This window comes from Ochlerotatus camptorhynchus, unplaced genomic scaffold (assembly GCF_037179485.1).
Source record: "Ochlerotatus camptorhynchus isolate MF236.1 unplaced genomic scaffold, CSIRO-AGI_Acam_v1.1 ptg000239l, whole genome shotgun sequence".
In the NCBI taxonomy this organism is placed as follows: Eukaryota; Metazoa; Arthropoda; class Insecta; order Diptera; family Culicidae; genus Ochlerotatus; species Ochlerotatus camptorhynchus.
In genome coordinates, this window is record NW_027040729.1 from 393,935 (window position 1) to 414,979 (window position 21,045).

The window sequence follows — 21,045 nt, forward strand, 5'->3', positions numbered from 1 at the left end:
CAATACTTTATGGAGTTATTTCAAATTATCCTGAAGTGATTCAGTACTTTCTGAAGTGATTCCAAACTTTTCTTAAAAAATTCAGTACTTTTCTGGCGTTATTCAGTATTTTTTCAAATGATCCTGAACAGTTCTGAAGTGACTCAGAACAATCCGAAGTGACACAGAACTTTCTTGAAGTGATTAAGTACTTTCCAAAGTGGTTATGAACTTTATTGAAATGGGTCATGGTAGTCTGTGTTGCAATACTTTTCTAAGCGATTTCATACTTATGAATGGTAGTGTTTTCAAGTGATTCCAAACTTATCAGTTCGAATTCACTTCATATTCAAGTGCTTTCAAGCTTTTCAGGTGTGATTCACTTAATTATCAAGTGATTCCAAATGTTTCAGACATTCAAGTGGATCTTAACTGTTCAGGTTTAGTTCACTTTATTGCCAAGGATTCCAAAATCTTCAGGCCTGATTCCCTTCAGATTCAAGCAATTTCAAACTTCTCAGTTCCGACACATTTCACATTTTTGCATGAACTAAGCACTATCCACTCAGCAATGACCTTCGGAAAAACTTTGCTTAAGACTCGAACTTTCTAGGTGGTCGGGATAATACAAAAAAATAATTACAAAAATGCTCAATTTTTCATGTACACTAACGATACCGTAGTGATAGAATTCCGAATCAAGCTGTATACCGTCTGAACGCTCTTGGTCTTTTGAACAGCTTTGCTGAAGACTAGAACTTGCTAGGTGGTCGGGATCACGAGATAAAACAATTTAAAAAATGCTCATAGTGAGAGAATTTTGAACTATACCCGCCATCTTCCAGATGCCCTTAGTCTTCTGAACAGCTTTGCTGAAGACTCAAACTTTCGTCGCGATCACGAGATAAAATAAATCCAAAAATGCTCAATTTTACATGCACACTAGCGCTTAGCGCCACATAATGTCATAATTCCGAACCAAACTGTCCATCTTCCGGACGCCCTTTGCTTTCTGAACAACTTTGCAGATATTCAGGGTTTCGAGATATAGTTATAGACAGTGGCGTCCCGTAACCTCACTTTTTACCTGTGCACCAACTTTCAAAACTAGATTTAATGGCATATTCATACTCAAATCGGTTGAAAAATACACTTAATCTTCTAGTTTACTCGATATCTATCCATTGCAAGCAATATTTTGATAATTGTTTATGTTTTGAGAGTTGGTGCACAGATAGATTGAGGTTAAGGAAACGCCACTGGATATAGATATACATATATTTTTTAGAAGGTCATGCAATATTCAAATGAGTGTTGCAATACTTTTCCATACTTATGACTTGAAGTGTACTTTTTGTTATTTCATGTGTGCTAGGATTTGAAAATTGATATCAAATCATAGGGGACCCGCAGTAAAAAAAACAACAGACCAGGGGCCCCAATGGTGGTTAAGACGGCCATGGCCCTCTGAAAGAAAACCTTATTTTAAAAAAATCAGTAACGCTATAACATCCACCAAACGAAAGCTTAGGTTCACCCCTAGTTTCTAAATGTTTTATCGGGGGTCCAGAGCATTTTTTTTACTCTAATTAATCAAAAAAAAAACAATGTTTAAGACCAAAAAAATGTATGGAAAAATTACGCCCAATAGAACATTTTCAAACTAGCCTTAAATGCAAGAGGAGCACCCAAGATTTCGTTTGGTATGCGTTTCAGTGATAGGGTAAGATGACTGTTTCCAAATTGAGAATACATTTTCAATATATATCCGTGGATTTATCATACAACATTGATAGCATCGACGAATTGCTAGTTCATACATTGAACTAGGGTAAATGATTTTGGTTGGACCTAATCAAAAAATTATCATGAACCTAATTTACCAGTCCATCTGTGCTAAGAAGATTATTCAAAGAACTCATAACTATAAATAAAATGAACTTTTTAAATGATTCACATTTATTTCATGAGAATTTTCCAAATGATTTCATTGAGTTTAAAAAAAAAACACTTTCAACACATATGCTCATCATTATGCCTTACTTTAGAACATCCTCGAGAGGTGTGGTTTTTACATTTTTTAAACTTTTGTGCAGTATAATACTGCTAAAACTTTTAAACTTTAAAATGGAAGACCTTTTCTGCATCTTCTTAAAAAGTTTAATTAATTGACGTTTTTATCTGAATATAATCATGGTTGGATCTAATCATAATACTGGGTCACATTTACACGGGAGAATTTTTATCATTATTTTCCAATGGACCAACCCCAATATCTGTGCCATTAGGTGAGAAAACCACTCTCTGATAATTTCAACTCTTTCGGATGTTACACGAGATGGCGCATTTGGTTTAAAGCTTATAGGGGGAATTTTGATGAAATATGTATAGAGAAATAACAGTCCTTCACTCTTTCATGCTGGTTCAGCAAACTCAATTATGCTCAGAATTTCAGCACATTCAGCTTAAAACTATAAAGAACAACTTTGCTGAAGACAACATCCCGATTCATGTTAGCATTATGAAGATATTCATTGTTGAATTTTTATTTACATTTGGTTCGTATATTACAATAAAAGTTGGGTAGTTTAGCAACGCATGAACTAGGTTACTATTAAAAAATAATAGTTCATATTTTCCCCAGCCCAACATCCAGACTCATGTATTTTGGTGAGATAACCACTCTTTGAATGCTTCAGCGGTTTTTGACGAAACACAGGCTGACGCTTTTGGTTTAATAATGAAATTAAATTTGTTTTATTTTTGATAGAAACAATGTATTACGTCATTGTAATTACATTTGTGAAAATGATCCAATTGTATCTCCCTTTCAACATTTGCTATGCAAATGCCAACCTCGCCACCAGCTGAGTACGGAGCTGGAGGTTGGCCATGATTTATGACTTAGAAATTTGGTAAAATTTAGAGTAGTTAAAAGCCGAAACTGCAAAAAAAAAACATATATTACAAAATTAATTTGTTCAGATCTCTATGAATTAGGTATAAAAAATATAATGAAGGAATACTTCCACTATGTACATATCCACTAAACCCAAGTGCATAAATAACAAAAAAAAACAGAAGAGCAGTGCGAAAAACCGAAGCAGAGACAAAATGAGAAAACCACGCCGAACAATAACCGAAGGAAATAGAATAAAACCGAAATCAAATATGTCCCATGATGCCACATCGGGACCCGATTACTACGGAACGAAAATCAGAGAATAAAACAAGATGAAAGGTAAGGCCGAAAATGCAATACCGATTTGGACGCCGCATTCGTGGACCGGTTGATGGACATGGTTCCACCGCCACCGGCGAGACCTGTTCCGCCGCTGGTTCCATTAGTTCCGTTACTGCTACCGTGGTTATTGTTGTTATTGTTGTGCTGCACCAAGGCAGGATCTTCTTGATCGTCCAGGAAACCGTCGTCCTCGGCGGACGATTGTGACGATTCCTGTTAGTGTTGCGGGATTTGATATAAAAATCGAGGTTTTTCGATGGGAGGAAAGAGATTATGATTTTGTGTTAGTAACGCTGCTCGGTTAGTAGTAGGCAACTCATAACTGGGGCAGAAACCTTTTCGCTGGAATCTTCACTGGTTCTCCTTCGGGAGTGGTTATTGTTTTTATAATCGTTAAAACTTATTTCGAAGAAAATTGGAAACATGCTTCGTCCTTCTGTATTTAGTTGCAACCTTAATCACCACACAGTTTTAAACTATTATTAGCATAATAAGACGACCAACACCAAAAGTCACACTCGTCACTCAAAGTTGTCTCTCAAAGAGATGAGCAAAGTTTGCAAATCCACCAATTATATCAATTTAATCCTTTCACAGCCGACGCGAGACTGACCCGTTGAAGGACTTTGCCACTATAGGTGTTAGCATTCCACTTCAGAATTGGGACTGCAAAGAAGCGAAAAAACGGACTGCGCCTATATCGAAATTTGGATTAATGCCACACCGACAAAATAGACAAAACAACCTGCAAACTAATCAAATTCTTTCACGCTACTATGACAGCACCATAATTTGGGTACGGGATTTAGTAGAGAAAATATCAGAAACACGATGAGATTGCTCGGTTCCGTCAAGCGGTGAAATATGGATTTTTTGTGAGTCGCAGAATAAACAAACTCCGGCGTTTCCATGGAGGGAATCCGGAACCGATTCTTCTGAATGAGAACACGGAATAGAAAGAAACTACAACCGCTGGTTGCTGGTATTGGTGTTTAGCTCCACCAATGCCCAGTGGGTTCGTGGAACTGTGATTTGACCGTGAACGAGCTGTTAACATTAACAACACTAAATTATGATCCGTAAATCTCGAGTGTTCAATTACATGCCCATTATCAAGCTACAGATTTGACTATGATGAGTCCATAAATCATACACAGCGTGCTGCACTGTAATCCCCATCTCTCTTTCTCTCTCTGTCTCTCCGTTCAAACAGGCTGCATCTGGATATGATGTTGATCCCAACACCCTTTGTAACATACGCAGTTGATGTCATATCGTATATCATCCTCGAAGCAAATGCATCCGAAGGGTCAGATACAGTAGATATGAAGCAACTAGCAGTAGCGTGGAAAGTTCATGGATGCTTCAACAGCGAGGTCAAGCAGGGCTGTTCGGGTGCATGTAGTTCTGCGGATGATGTTTTCCAATTGTGAAAGGAGGCATGCATAAAATCGGCAGCAAAAAGATTTTATTGAGCTCCAATAAAGTAGATTACTGCGTCAGCATGACCTATGGTAAATTTAATGCTTTCGATAGCTTTAAAAACAAACAAGCAATTTGGATGGTTTGTTGTTAGTTGAACAATTAAATTGCAGCATGATGGTGTTTATTGAAACATTGTGTACTTAAAATAATGTTGTACCTTTAAAATTATTAAAGCAGTTTTAATGTGAAGTTGTACAATTTTGGGAACCATTGACTGGATCCATTGCGGTATATTGGACTTTTGTAAACCAATTCTTCTTGAATTACTAGGTGACAAATATTGGAATTTAGATTTTGCTACAAATTTATACTTAGTTAAGTCACGATTTTGTAAGTTCCAGGTTTAGACAGCCTTCCGTATCTCGCTGGATTATTCGATTTTTAAACTTAGATTTCAGAGCCATTTGCTTCTATAATTTATTTTTTTGGATGGCATTTATTGTTAATTGAACTTAATTTTTAACTATGAGATTAAGAGAACTACACATAATTGTAGTACCTTTCCAACCTTTATTTTTTTTTCGAGAGTTTACCAACTGCAGAATTTGTAGGCAATTATCTCGGTTGAGCTCTCCCTATAAACACAACACTGACAGACGACTCGAGCTGTGGTGCTCACTAGGTCACTGTAGCTTTTCAGTACGTACTGTGATTACATATTCAGGAACGAGTAGACATGAGACATTAGACATAAAAACAAAGTCAACAGGATTTAATCGCTACACAGCTAAAAGCGCCGACCAAGAAAAAAAAAACACCCAATTCCATAAAACCGAAATTCGCGAAAATAAAAATACTTCGAAAACTACAAAAACACCATAAAAACCGCAACACATAACAAAATTCACACAAAAATACAAAAAACCGCTCAAGAACCAAATCTAAACTAAAATTTAAAAGAGAAAAACATATTAAAAAAATACAATTGATAATTTGAAGTACCTAACAACTCTAACTATAATAATAAAAATAAGAAGAAGAAAACTATGGTAAGAGAGCCAGTTATGGCGCTAGTGCTCCAGTTTTTGGCCGCAGGGCCTAATTCAAATTTGAAATAAGTTATCATGGTATTATTCACGTATATATGTGTATAAATCTATATTCTAACCTTTGCATGGAAACAAGTTTGATAAAGAATGGAAAAAAATGAAAATTAAGATAAGACTAATAAGAGAACCTCCTGAGCCAACAACTGGTTCATTTACCCTATGTAAATACCAAAATTCGCAACATATAATCACATAAGAAAAAAAAAACCGTAAATTTCAAACTACACGTTCAGTGTAGTAATCGGCTGCAGAATGTTGAAAACGAACAAAACGACTTGCAAATCCTAAGTAACAATAAAATAAGCGATATTTAAAATTGCCGCCTACATTCAACAATTTTGACTGCAATCGTTATGCTTCAAACTCTTGAAACTATCTCGAAACGAATATGCATAAATATTAGAGAAAGATTAAAGTCGAGCTATATTTAACTATGCCAATGAAGCAGGAAGCAAAAAGAATGCCAATGAAGCAGGAAGCAAAAAGATTATAAAGCTCTTATTTATCAAATAATTAATAAAAAAATAAACTACACATAATTAGTTCAAACTATAAAAGATCTAATACAAACAAGTATGTGAATGGCGAAATTTATTCTACATATTTAAGGCTTAGTTGCTTTCCTATGCGGTCCGCCCGCAACCTATTCTTCCCACAAGATCAGCATAAAAGTAAAATTTATCTCTAAATCCTACCTATGTGCTACCTGTCAGATTAATCTTGTCTTTGTCCGTTTTAGGTAACACTTTTCTGTGATAAAATGCTTCATTCCGAGATTAGTTTCCTATCCAACGTATATGTTGTTAAGGGTTAATACTTCCATTACGGCCACCTGACTTCCTCCTAACGCACACTGTCATGGTAAATGGTATTCCCAAACGCCACAACCGAACACGCAACAGGACACACAGCCATAACGGATGTATTGTATTCACCCAGAATCATTTATGATACAAACTGCAATATAGGTATTTTTGCATGCAGCCCTACAGCATGAGCTTAAGGTGATACTCTAAGGAAGCCTTAGCGTGAAACTTTAAAGGCACAAATGTCAGTTTCCACAAAACATACAAATTTGAAATTGCTACTCCTTGTTTGCAAGGTGCTAGTAGTAAGATTATGTTTATTCTGTTGATTATGATAGTACATTGATTTAATATTTTAATTGATTAGCCTACCTGCACAGAACAGAAGGGAAAGTGCAAACAAATCGTTGAATCAAAAAGTGGTTCGTTTTTCTGCTCAACAAGCGATGTGTTGTGGTACTATGTGCACTCACACTATCATAGCATGCTGCCTATCTTAACTGCAGACAGAAGATTCCTTCTACCACTAGGTGCGCTAGTGTTCGCAAGTGACAAGTGGAGACACTTTCTGATCCGAAGTTCCACTCCGATGCTACCTGGCTCTTCATCTTAGTTTAATTTAATATTCTTTTTTGCGTTTTTCAACTAGTCTACAGAATACCCCTTTGGGGGTGTGTTTTGTTTGAATTGAAAAAAGTGAAAACCTACCTAACTACGAGTATAACTTAACCTAACGTGCTAGATCACGTATGATTTGATGAGTTGATCTCAGACAGGCGTCTCTGAACCTTTTCAGGATGAATACTATCCGTTATTTTAATGTCTGAATTCCAGCCAAGAGGTGGATCTCAGAATTTCTAGTCCACGGGGGACTGTTTAGGACCATCATGAGGCTCTTTTCTGGATCCTTTTGAGTGTAAGATGATGGCATTTGGCGCAACTCTCCCAGATTGGCATCCCGTATTCTATTACGGCAAGGATGATTTGTTTGTAGACAGCAAGCTTATTTTTCATGGATAGAGTATATCTCCTGTGGATGAGTGGATACAGTTATTTTATCAAGATGTTACACTTGATTTTGGTTTTGTCAACGTGCTCCCTGAAAATCAGCTTGCTGTCTAGTGTTAAGTCGAGGTAGACTACCTCTTTCGACCATTCCACCACTGTGCCGTTCAGGCAGATCTTATTATTCTCCGACGGAACAATTCTGGGAGATTTAGAGTGTGGAAAGATGATGACCTGGGTCTTTGCCGCGTTGATACGGATCTTCCAGCTGTTGAAATATTCAGACAGGACGTCCAGGCCTCTCTGAAGTTTGGCAGTCAGAGCTCCGATGACCCTACCCTTGTAGACGATGGATGTGTCATCTGCGAACAGAGACAACGATCCACCATCAGGGAGAGCCGGCATATCGGAGGTGAACAGGTTGAATAGGATGGGGCCAAGAATGCTTCCTTGTGGAACCCCGGCACCGATGTTGAAAGCATCCGATGAGATGCCATTCAGAGAGACTCGGAACGTCCTGTCTGATAGATAGTTGTTTATGATCTTCACTAGGAAGATTGGAAGACCGTACTGCTGCAATTTGAACACCAGGCCATCATGCCAGACATTGTCGAATGCTTTTTCAACGTCCAACAACACCATGGCAGATGTTTTCGAAACAGACTTGGTCCGTCTGAGAATGTTTGTAATTCGAGTCAGCTGGTGGACGGTCGAACGACCTTTTCGAAAACCAAACTGTTCCTCGAGTAACAAGTTGTTTTCTTCGGCAGATGTTAGGAGCCGGTGGTGGACTGCTCTTTCGAACAGTTTTGATAACCCTGTGAGAAAGCTGATTGATCGATAACTTGAAGGAGAGGACGGATCCTTCCCAGGTTTCCGGATGGGTATGACTTTAGCTGACTTCCAGCACTAGGGAAAGTAGCCAAATCGGAGGCACAGACTAAAAATCAGAGCCACATGGTTGTGTTTGAGTTCCAGATTCAGGATGTTGTCGAAACCTGGGGTCTTCATATTTTAAATGATTTGATATAGGCCACAGTTCGTCAGCCGTAATCTCGGATTCCTCGGAAAAAATATAGGGAATCTGATGGAGGTTGGTTGCGTTTTCAGCAACCTCAGCTGGACTGGCGGTGTTTTGTCCGAGATTATGGGAGCTGACGAAGTGTTGACCTATCGCGGCTGCCTTCTTTTAGGAGTTATCACTGGGTCGCCGTAACGATCCAGCGGGGTCAGTGGTGGAATGGGTCTTGGCTTATTTTGAAGAATTTTGGTTAGTTTCAATATGCTTATGAATGACCTACGGGAGGGAGAAAAGAGTTTGACATTCTATGTACCTAAAGGATGGAACGAGCAAGCAACTCAAATTTAGTACATTTCTGTTTAGCGTGCATTAAAAAAAAACATTTGCCAAGGTCGTGTCTAAAAAATCTCATGTGATTTTTGGTTTTGCAAATCCTCATTCAGTTTTTAAGATGACTATCAATCAAAATAACCAGTATTTTAAAATTCTGCACGCGCTTTCGTTAAATAAAAAAAAAAACATTTGAAGATTGATTTTAAACAGCTTCATCGTAAAGGATTTTATACTGCAACCGAAAAAGAAATAATTTAAGACAACTCAACCAAAAAAATCAGTAGAAATTTTGAAGAAAACTATTTGGTCGAGCAGATTATTTGCACTGGTGAGCTGAAGAGCAACTATCTTTGAGACAGCTGGCATCATCAACCAGAATATTGAGCGAGTGTTTGAACAAATGTGTATTGCCTTGTATTAGAAACCACTGATACCCTAAGCTGTATTGGCCTGATCTCGCGCCTTGTCAAGGCGGTAAAGTTACGTGAAAATTGTATGAAACCAAAAACGTTGTTGGTGCAGCCAAACACTAGAACCCACCAAGCTTGTTAAACTTCGGTTATTTAAAAAAAATATTGAACAATCATCAAGATAAACCTCACGAAGGGTCCATAAAAAGTTGATAATATGAAAAATAATCAAAACAAATGGAGTATATTGTCATATGACTTAATTGAAATATACAACAAGATTGTGCAAAACACGATGGAAGGGGTCAACCGTTAAGTCCGTGAATTCGTGTTTGGCAACGAATACAGCTAACTCAATAATATACTAGAGCTTAATGGGAGAGTAAGCTGCCAGAATGACACAAAACAGATGAATAGTTAATTAACATTATTTCTAGACTAGCATTTGAAAAGGGCGTGATTCCAAAATGGCCATATCGAGAAAATCGCTTCCGAATTTTGATGACTTAAAAATTAATCCTATATCACGACTTTCCATTTTCTGGATGATTTTATAAGCTTGCCTTATAGTTAATAGTATAATCTATCATCATGCATCACTAAAAACTCAAAAAAAGTTTACTTTGCCGTGAAATTGAGAAGAAAACATCATACATTATTTCTTACATGTTGTTACCCCCCGGATTTTCCACCATTTGAACTGCCAACACTGGTGATACGCGGTGGATGTACGTACACCCTCGGGATTTTTTGTCATCGTCATAGAATTCTAATCAGAACTCTTTCTAAAATGCACCTAGAGCTCACCTCTCAATTATCTTGGAATTCATCCAAAAAATGATTGGAACTGAATTATGCGTTTTAATCATTTAATATCGAAAGTGACGCTCGTATGTTTCAGTCTTTGGATCCGTTTTTTCATCTCCACTGAAGCCTTAAACCAGTTTTAACTAGGGGAAATGGATGTAATGTCGGCCTAAATGCCCCTAATTTGGGCCCATATATAAATTCAGCAATCGACTAAATTTTCAATAGCGACCAAAAATATCCATTAGTACCGTCCCTATGATAATAAATTCATAAATAGCAGATCTTTAGCGATGGGCCCAATCTAAGATCCATAGGCCAATATTAGAGCAATTTCCCCTATATGATTGAACCTGGCGGAGATGAACAAATCGGCCCTCAGAGTACCTAAAAGACTTTCATAGTGTATAGTTTGGTATTCTTCTCTGAAATATTTTGTTGTCAGCCCTAGAATTCCTTTGAATTTCAATTAAAATTTCTAGATAACTCTTTAAAGACTTCAGAAAATCTAGCACATACCAGTATTCTTACAAAGTTTCTAAAGTTCAGACATTATTTTCGGAAAAAAGGAAGTTTTTTTTCCCTGATTTGTCCTCAAAATTCAACTCCCCCGCCTTTTTAAAATTTCTTGATTTTTTTCCGGTCACCCTGGTTTATTTTTTGACAGATATGCATATTTCTACTGTAGTCTTCCTTAGTGCCAAGTACTCAATTTAAAAATTTTGATGATATTTTTCACATGGGGAAAAACGACTTTAGTGACTATTTTTAGGGAAATAGTGACTTTAGTGACTTTTTGGTGTAAAAAGTAACTTTTTAGTGACTGACTTCAAAATAGTGACCTAGTCACTAAAAAGTGACTGGATCTAAGGAAAATTATTGGAAATCTCGGGAACATTCGTAGTCTGTACTAACAAAAATCTGAAAATTGTGAATAAGAAAATTTCCATGATTCTGAGGCTGCAACATTTGTGGAGGTTTCAACGCTATGGAAAAAAAACACAAAATGCTGCGAAACATCAATATCAATACCAACAAAATGCTGATTTTGACTAGCCACCTGATATCAGTATCACTCACAAAAAGTCAATATCAATTTCAGTACGCAAATATGTCCCACTTACGCCAGCTAATCGGGCATTGATCAGAGAATAATACGTGTGGAAGATTTAGGAGATTCAAAAGCAATTAAAATAATTCAAGAGAACTAAAAAAAAATCAGCTAAACATCCACAGGGAGTTCTGACCCTGATTCCAAGATAATTCTGAAAATTATATTAAATAAAAATTAATACAAACATTTTTAATGAATTTCTGGGGAAAATAAAGGAAGCTCTGAATTAAATTCCTAGGCACATAATTCTTAGAATAGTTCCATGGGAGTTGTGAAAAGAACTTCAAGGGGTATTCCTAGATGATTCTGAGGAGAACTTTTTGGGAATCGTGAGAAGGATAGCAAGTGAGTTTTAAGAAAATTCCAAGAGAATTTTGAGGATAATTTGAGGATAATTCGAACAGAATTATAAGCAGACTATGATGGGTGTGCTTAGGATAATTGCAAAGGAATAGACTCAGGAGGATTCCTGTTGAGTGTGTTGATTAAAATTGAGAAAATTGAATCTTCAAGAAATATTATATCACGAGAGTTTCAAGAGAATTCTGAAGCGAATTCCAAGGTACGAGAAAAGTTCCAAGGGTATTTTTATTGTGCATGTAAGGAGAATCCGAGTTCGTGTATTTGGGCTCACTGGTAACCGCCGAAAATGATACCAGCAGAGAAATTCAGACGCATCATGGCAGGAAATCGTGCCTACTTTGGACTTCGGAGGACGCTCGGGTCGAATATAATTCGCCGCCGTACAAAGTCTACTATCTACAAGACGCTGATTAGACCGATGGTCCTCTACGGCCACGAGACCTGGACTATGCTCGTGGAGGACGTGGTGTTTTCGAACGGAAGATGATGCGTACCATATACGGTGCACAGAAAAAAAAATCTGAATTTTAGCTATCGCGTAAAATCTCCCTTCGTTTATTTTGAGCTATACTTGGCGAAATCGTTTACAAGCTGGCATACAATATTGCTAATTATACAATATTGCGCTTAAATTCACATGAAATATCGCGTAAATGTATGCCAAATCTAGCGTTAATTTTATGTGCGCTATATCTCGCAGAAATTTACATGAATTTTTCGAACAGTGTGGAGTGCAGCAGTGTCCCAATATTTTTTGGATCGCTGGCCACTCTGCTCAATTCAATTTGTTTCATTAGTAGAACGTTCTTAAGGTTCAGATATGGCGCATTAAAATTATCCAGAAATCATTGACAGTAACGCTGGTAGGCTACCTTTTCGTGGTGCGTTACTGGTATAAGATGAACCACATCGAACTCTGGCCCTAAGCTCGTCTTGTTGGCGGTTATGTGACTCGGTTTTGAGATTGGAAACAAGAAAAGGTTCGGGCCTAGGTTTTGCTGTATGGTCAAATATAACTATCATCGCTTGGTTTTGTGGCTAAGAAGATCTGTTTTGATTGTTAGGAAGGCACGTATTTGGAGAGGTCAACAAATTTTTCAAATGATACGGAACATCATAATTTAATGAGGATTCATAAGGAAGTCGATTCCAACCAAAAAAAATCATATAACGGACCGGGAATCGAACCGAGCCACCTCCTTGAACATGGTCTTGCTTTGTAGCTGCCCCTTTACTAACTGAACTAAGGGAGGTCCAATGCAGTACATCACTTTTTATTGAGGCTTTTTGTGAGAAAAGCAAGTATGTGTGATTTAACTGTATCGAAAAAAGAATACTTCATTATTTATTCCACAGTAATTCGGTACCGAACAACGGGGTATCTCTGATAATGCGGGTAACTTTGATAGTAGAATATAATGATTAAATTTACTCTCTGCACTATTTTCGAATTGGAAGCATTGGTTCCATTTTTCAGTTTAGCGTATTACCTTTGATATCGTATAGACTTTTTATATAGTATGTTTGACATATTTTTTAAATATCCGAAAACAAAAATTTTCTTGTTTTTCGCCTGATTGAAAAAGCACTCAAACAATCACTTTTAAATGAATTTCCCTCTTCCAGGGCTGGTAGTGGATATGTAATATAATAGTAGTGACTTTAGTGACTAAAATAACGAAAATAGTGACCAAATAGTGATTTTAAAGCAATAAAAAGTGACATTTATTGATCGAAAAAAAAAATGGTTACAATATTTAGTTGACTGCAACCCACTTCGAGAAATTTTATAAACTCACTATCACAACCCATCCTGAGCATTTTCATGCTCCTTTAAAATAAAACAAATAATGGTTAACCGATCCCATAATTTGCCGGAAAAATTATTTTTTTGTTAGGAAAATCGGGAAAAATACGCGAATTCGAACTCACCGGGAAAAAATCGAGAAAAGCCCGTGAATTTCGATGACAAACCGGGAAAAATAAGATTCTGGACCTTTAAACAATTGCAAGACCCTGGACTGGAAAATGAACTAAATACTATGAAAAGTTTGAAAAGATTTTAGGATGATAACAACAATGTTTTTTTTAGAGAAAAATACCAATAGATCTTTTTTTTAAGAACTCTAAGAGAGATTTCACTAGAACTCCCAGTCATTTGTGGGACTTCAGACGTTCAGAGTAGAATCTTCAGGTAGTTCTGTTGGAAAATTCTTGACGATTGTGAAGCTGATTCCAGATTAATTTTAAATGAATATTCAAAATAAGTTTTTAGAAGAATTGTGATGACAATTCGAAGGAATTTTTTAGAAAATTTCAGATAATATCAAGCGAACTCTAAAGAGAGTTTCATTGATCTCACGATAAATACCAAGAGAATCGAATTTTGAAGGAACAATTAAAAAGGAATTCTGAGATGAGTTTAATGAGAACTCCAAGTTTATTTCCAAGAGCATCTCGAGAAGAATTTCAAAGGTATTCTGAGAAGAATTTCAAAGGTATTCTGAGGAGAATTTCAAGCGAATTTTCAGAAGAATTTAGTGGAGAGCTCCAATATAATTATGAACAGAATTGTATGACAATTCTGAGGAGAATTGCATAAAAATTATAAGGAATATTCAGACTAATTCTAAATAGAATGCAAGGAGTATGTAAGGAAGTTTCATTAAGTTTTTTCGAAACGAATCTTATGATGAATTCTTCGATCTCAAAACAACCGGCCAAATCACCAAAATTAGGGGAAAACCCCGGGAAATTACAAATTGGAATTTGCTGCTAACCATAATTATGGCTAATGCAAATTTGATTTTTGTTTTATGCCACCCCAAATTTGAAAATTTAGCTCTTTTTAAAATTGTTTTCCACTCTACGGTTTATCCTTAAAGTATACAAAATATTGTTTTTATTATTAATTTATGAATTTATTATTAAATGAGTTGCTTATACGTAAATTTATTCCTTTTTTGTCCCAGAAGAAATCTTCTGGAACGAGGAAAATTTTCCAAGATGGAAAGATCGTGAATGCAATCTTACTCATATTGGAGTCAAGTTCACTTAAATTTGCAAAAACGTATGTCACAAGAATGAGTCATTTTTTACTCAAAGATGCGTAAATGTCACTCATATATGAATAAATGTCATTCAAATATGTGTGATATTTGCTCATATTTGATTAAAAATTTACTCAAATGCGACTTTTAGTTAACGGGACTCACATATGAGCCAGATTTATTTGCCGTGTAGAATATTTTCCATGTGTCTCGGACTTAACCTGTGGAAATCGAAAAAAAAATTATAGATTCCGGAATACATTTTAGAGATTTTGGACCAATTTTTCAATGATGGGGCTTAAGCATTCGAAATCTTTAAGACAAACAAGTTAAGAAACGACCCGGAATAATTATCATATTTTGAATACATGGAATGTAAGTTCACTGTCCTTAAAGAATTTAAATACTTTTGAAACGTAAATTTGCACCAATTTTGTCGGACTTTACACGCTGATTTTTAATAAATCTTTTAACACAAATTTGTAGCTAAATCAATCTGTTACCTACTTGATGTAATTTTTTAAAGGCATATTATTTACTCTTGACATTATTAGTCGTAAAATAGTGACTTTAGTGACTAAATTTTAAGAAATAGTGACTTTAGTGACTTTTAGGTGAAAAAAGTTACTTTTTAGTGACTGACTTTAAAATAGTGACCAAGTCACTAAAAAGTAACCTGCTACCAGCCCTGCTCTTCCAACCTTCTTGTGTCACGCATTTTTACGTATCTATTACACTAATTCTAGGACTACCCCTCCTTCAATCATGGACTTAATCTTGATTCTCCCTGTTCCGTTTCTAACTAAATTCTGTTCAAAATTTGTGTTTTAAGATTCATTCGGTTAAACTTCCATCCATTCCTAACAATTTATGGTTGCATTGAGTGACTCAATATCTCTGTTAAACCCCTCATTTCGCTATCCTGCACCCAAATGTTCTGAATTGCGGTTCCCTCGGTTACCGATAGCAAGCATTATTGTTACCACACCAAAGCAAAATGCAACCACCAGTATTTCCATGTACGAGCAAACACGCGTTGGCGGACGAGCGCTTGATGAGGACAAGTTTCACTTTTCCCAAAACGGATATTTCCACTATTTGTAAGACGTGATGCACCATCATCATGCTCAATAGACCTCAAAAAGAGCCTACCAAAACAACAAAACATACACACACGCACATCAAACGCTCGTACGTTAATATTGCCCATTTTCGGCCGAGGAATGAATGATCCACTTTCGAACTTTATTGTTATTATTACTATCTACAAAAAGGGTGGGTGACGCGCCACTACCGACGACGCCGACACAGAGACGACGACGACGACGACGGTTATGTAGTTTTTCATTCAACTGTGCGGCTCTTTAGCTTCAATTCGTCGCGCTTCATGGCGGCCAGTTGGTTTGCGAAAAAAAAAAACTTTATAATAATGGGAGGTACATCTGAGACAGCTAGCGGGTTGGTATGACCGTATTTTTGTGCTATCTCCTGTTTAAGCTACCACGTATTCCTAGGCATGCATAGGAGTGTATTTGGAGGGTGGACCACCTCCCCCCTAAATATAAAACCATGAAATCAATGCAATTTCTTCCTATCAGAAGCACGAATCAGTGAGCTTCAACGACGAAAGTGCAGTGGCGAAGTAACCTCCTTTCCGCCGTTGCTTGTTCACATCTTTGATATACCTACAACCCGTTTCACCTCGCATCGCTTCCGCAAAAAAAAAATCAAGGTGAGGAAAGTTTGCGGGGAAATCCAGGACCTGACCTCATTGCAACTTGTTAGCTCGATATTTTCATTCGTTTCGGACGAGTTGACAATGTGTATGACGACTATTATTCGAACGAATGCGTTTAAAGGACAACGACTTTGATTGCACTGTAGGAGACGAAGCATGTTTCCAAATAGGATTAACCTACGATTTACGTTAGAAGCGAAATAGACACTCACCCTAGCAAGGTTGGCTGGTGCAGGAGTTATATGGTCCTTTCTAAGTTGTGGCACTAGTGTGGCATCACTGTCTCCGCCTAAATGGTCTGGTTTGTTTAGCTCCAGCAGCATGTCTAGCTCGACTTCCTTGCCTTTGGTTTCGCCACGCTCGTACCACTCTACGGTGACCGAGCGTGACGCCTCGTGGATCCTGGAAACCATCGCGGAATGTACGCGACCTGTAATTAAACAAACGAAAAAGATGACATCAATAATGGTCCATAATTACCACGATATTCGATAAAGATTACACTGGGACACTATCTTTTGGCAGCGACATTTGGTTGATTTGTCTTCGCTTTTTTTCGATTTTCGTAACGAGGAAGATTTTGAACTACCAACACTCAAACTACAATGACCGTGAGGTTCTCCTTCGGCTGGAAGATGTTTTTCTATGCTCCGATCACGGTTGCGGGATTTCCCTCCAAACAGCGACGTCAGACGTTTCTTCAACCAGAGCATTGTACAGTTTCAATTTCGTTCACAAAACAGGTCAGAACGGGCAACACCAGAACAAAAATCGACAATTTAGTTTCGGCCCCTTCGCGGAGGTGACCACACTTCACGATTACAACCGGACCGAGATAACACCGTCCTAAAGGAACCCTGAGATGTTACAGATTAAAGCTACTGCACTTTTCCAACTGTCATTGGATCTTGAACGGCACCCAAACTGTTCGGGCGAAAACGAGTGGAAAACTGAGTCAATATCACCACATTTCGTTTTGTTCCGCGCACTCTGTTGCTACTGCGATCCGTTTCGGTTGACTTGAGTCGCCTGCTGTTGTTTGTTGTTTTTTGTTGTGTCGTCGTCGTCGTTGGCGATGTGTGCACACAGCGCGCGTATGGAGTGTCTCGGACTTGACAGTCACATGTTTCTCACAGCAATGATGATACGGAGCTCTCTCTCCGGATACGTAGAGAACAAAGAAGAGGGGGCACCTCTGGAGTAATGGTCGACGAATGATGGTGGGAAACGCTGGATAGCAGTCGCGTTTCTTGACCCACGTGTACTCGGTGGAAAGCTAGCATGGAAAACCCGATTCGCGCCGAGGGGCGATCGGACGTTGGGACACAAAGGACTTCAGTGTTGGGTTTATCGAATGATTCATTGTGTTTAAAGCGCTAATTACTTCGTGGTAGTCCATAATATATTCTAGCTATTAGTTTTTAGTAGCGAGATATTATTGCAAACATGATATAAAATACGTTTTCTTCATTTCAATGCCATTCTGTTGGGTTTCATGTTAGGCTTTTTCGTTGTAATTTTGGCCATAAAACATTTGCATTTAATATTGGCGGTTCGGAACCGACAAAGGTTTGAGAACCACTGTTCTATCTAGTTGAGCAAATTATTAGAAATTAAATGTTACACTTGCGCCACCTGGTGAGTTAATTCGAACTGTTCACCGTCCAATAGGACTATTACTGCATCCAATAGGACTATTATGACTGCTATTATTTAGAACAATTTCACCTACTATCTCGCTTTCCGGTTCTTTAATAAATTCAATTGACACATTTCAGCGTGACGCGACACCACGAGGAGTCAACTTGTATTAACACTTTAGGCTCTTTTTTTTTGGCAAATAAACTTTGTGACCTAGTGATGAAACAGGTTTAAAATTATTCATACTAAACGTACTTTCTGATGTTATATTATTTTAAACATTATATGTTCAAAATTAGAAATATAACGCGTTACATTTCGTAACGCGATACCATCACTGAAATCCACTTTTTCGAGCATCAATGGTACAAGTGCATATATCAGCTCTGGTAAACGTTGTTGAACCCTGGTTTATTCTAGGCATTTCTTCTTGACAACAAAACAAAAGCAGACAGTAGAATTTTGAAAGAAAAAATAAAGGTTTACACGATATTCATAAAATCATATCGTAGCTTGACGCGTCAGCTTACCTTCCAATAGGGTTTTGCAATGGGTGTCGCGTTACGCAAATGCGATTATCATGAATATAGTAATATTTTTGAATTCAATCGATCAAAATGCCTCAACAACAGACATGGATAATCATTAACATTCATTTCGTGTATTCAATTACATTCATTTGCCTCTAACTTTTTCAACAACCGAATTCCGTAATAATTTCGTAATAATGTATGAAGCTTTTGTAGGTTTTGAATTTTCTGTAAATAATCAAAAATCTGTATCTCTTATGCATGCTGGACCAGAGCAAACAGAACACACAATTGTTTTTCAGTGAATGTTAATTACATTCACTGAAAAACAACATCAAGTTCAGCCCGCTCTAGTCCGTCGTGCATAAGAGATACAGATATTGAGTCTCATACAAAAGTTGTACCTAACATCAGAACCTACAAAAACTTTATACACCATTCTACGGAATTCTTTTGATGAAGAAAGTTAGAGGCAAATGAATGTAAATGATTTTCCATGCCTGGTCAGCAATGTTGTTTTTAGATTAATATAGGGTAAATTATGGAAAAAGGATTAATATAGGGTAACAAAGAAAAAGGTTAACTAAACTTCAAAATTTATTCATCAATCGGTCAATAATATTCTTCTAAATCAATAATACTATCTCTCTTAGGATGTGTTCCACCTACCAAGCAATACGAATACCCCTTGGAAGTGGCTAGAATTTGTTTTGAACCAAAACCCAATAAATCACATGAGCATTCAGAAATCATTGGTGATCATATTGAGGGTTCATCGAGGGGCCAGACCACATTGACCACATACGAACATATTCCTGGTGTTCAAGGGAAAGGACCAGATCCTGACTTGAGCCAGAACCTATGATGTGACTCATCAAATACAATGAGAATTCAAAATCAAAATCTTTATCGACATCATTGAGTAACCAGCACCACACATTGACACACCACAATTGACATCATCCAGAAATCCATGTTACAGTCGGTATAAATCAATGTAGACGCATGATAGTCTAGTCGCATAGGAGTATTTCATTTTCATTTTCATTTTGCAGCGTTTGGTGGGGCAATGGGAGCGCAAGTCAATCCAAAGCCGAGGATAAAGGACGGGTAATGGCTGAATAGTCTATGCGGACCACTTGAACGCCATGGGAAAAGGAAGGGATTGAAGAGGCCGGTTATTGGGGGGTTTTGAGGAAATGACACATAGTGATGCCAAATGTAAAGAAACCGAAAATCCATCTCCCACTGATTCATCCTTTCACATATATACCAAATTGATATTTTAAAGCAATAATCAAAATAAACAGACAATACATGAAAAGGCTAGTTGCTAGTTGCTTTAAAGGCTAGTTGTCTCCCTAAGCGGACCCTCCGCATCCTAACTCTTCTGTTAATCCACTTAATGCTACTAGGCTGTCTAAATTTTCTTATTTAAGTTCGTTTGATGATTATGATATCTCTAGTCTAATTTAATAAATAATTGAAATCTCTAATCTACCTACCATGCTTTATTAAGTACCTGCACTTGTGAATGTAATCTAAAATTTAACGTGTTTCAAGTTGTTTTTGACTTTGACCTATATTTAATATATATTAGTGCGTCCCAGGTGACACCTTCAAGTGACTAAAATGCTTCACTCCGAAGTTAGTTTCCTAGCTGATTTTTAATTACATAGGGTATATGCTTCAACCACGCTCACACGCTTCCACTATGTCGCACCTCAAAAATACGTATGGTTATGTCACAATAGAAGCACGCCACAGTGGAAATCCCGAGCCATTGTTCAAACACCTATCCCAAATCAAAATGAAGCACATATAAGATTAGTTGCAATACCATGTACAAAAATGGTGTTCATTGTTCCCTGAGTAATACCTCAACGAAAACAACAACGAAAGCTTGTCACGCAAGTAGAAGGAGCACTGTTGGGCACTTTCTGAAATATTTCAATAGTATAATTCCCTTGCAAACCCAAATAAATCTATCTGCGTAAAAATAAATAAAATAAGAGTGATTTGCGGCAAAACCCGCCAGTATCGCACCCAACGTCAGTGCCTATACGTAAGCGTACTACAACGCGGCTTTCAACCAAAGGAGTAACAAGTGTGATACTATCACTTCAGGCTAGAACTTTGGTTCTCTTATGCAATGGTTCATCAGAGAGGGGAAGCTCAGTAATCCTCATCGCATGCTCATGACGCTATTCTGTCACGGCATGAGCCAACGATGCCGGACCTAAACCAACCGTCTCCAACGCTCCACTATGAAGCATAAGATTAGGCCCGCCCACCAACGTCCAGGTTAAAAAACTAGCCAAGGGGAGGGTAGTCTAGTCGCATAGGAGTATTGAACAAAAACCCAAAACTTGATAAACTTCAAAAAAATATAACTCAAAAACGAAAAAAAAACATCGCTGATTTTTAAATATGTTGAGGAAAAATATAAAAGCATATTGTGCCTTCATTG

At 37.4% G+C, this 21,045-nt stretch overlaps 1 protein-coding gene across 9 annotated transcripts in view; it reads right to left on the reverse strand.

The window, feature by feature from the left end:
* LOC135704399 (kinesin-like protein Klp10A) overlaps window positions 1-21,045 on the reverse strand; it is a 187,816-nt gene that overhangs the window by 71,817 nt on the left and 94,954 nt on the right. For 6 of the 9 annotated variants that reach the window (XM_065225843.1, XM_065225840.1, XM_065225842.1 and 3 more), the window contains exons 3-4: window positions 16,617-16,834; window positions 3,242-3,436 (exon numbers count right to left, since the gene is read on the reverse strand). In XM_065225843.1, the coding sequence (XP_065081915.1) occupies window positions 3,242-3,436; window positions 16,617-16,834 (413 nt within the window). Of the gene's footprint in view, window positions 1-3,241; window positions 3,437-16,616; window positions 16,835-16,906; window positions 17,392-21,045 lie in introns of those variants that run through there. The other 3 variants (XM_065225836.1, XM_065225844.1, XM_065225845.1) reach the window with 3 other exon arrangements.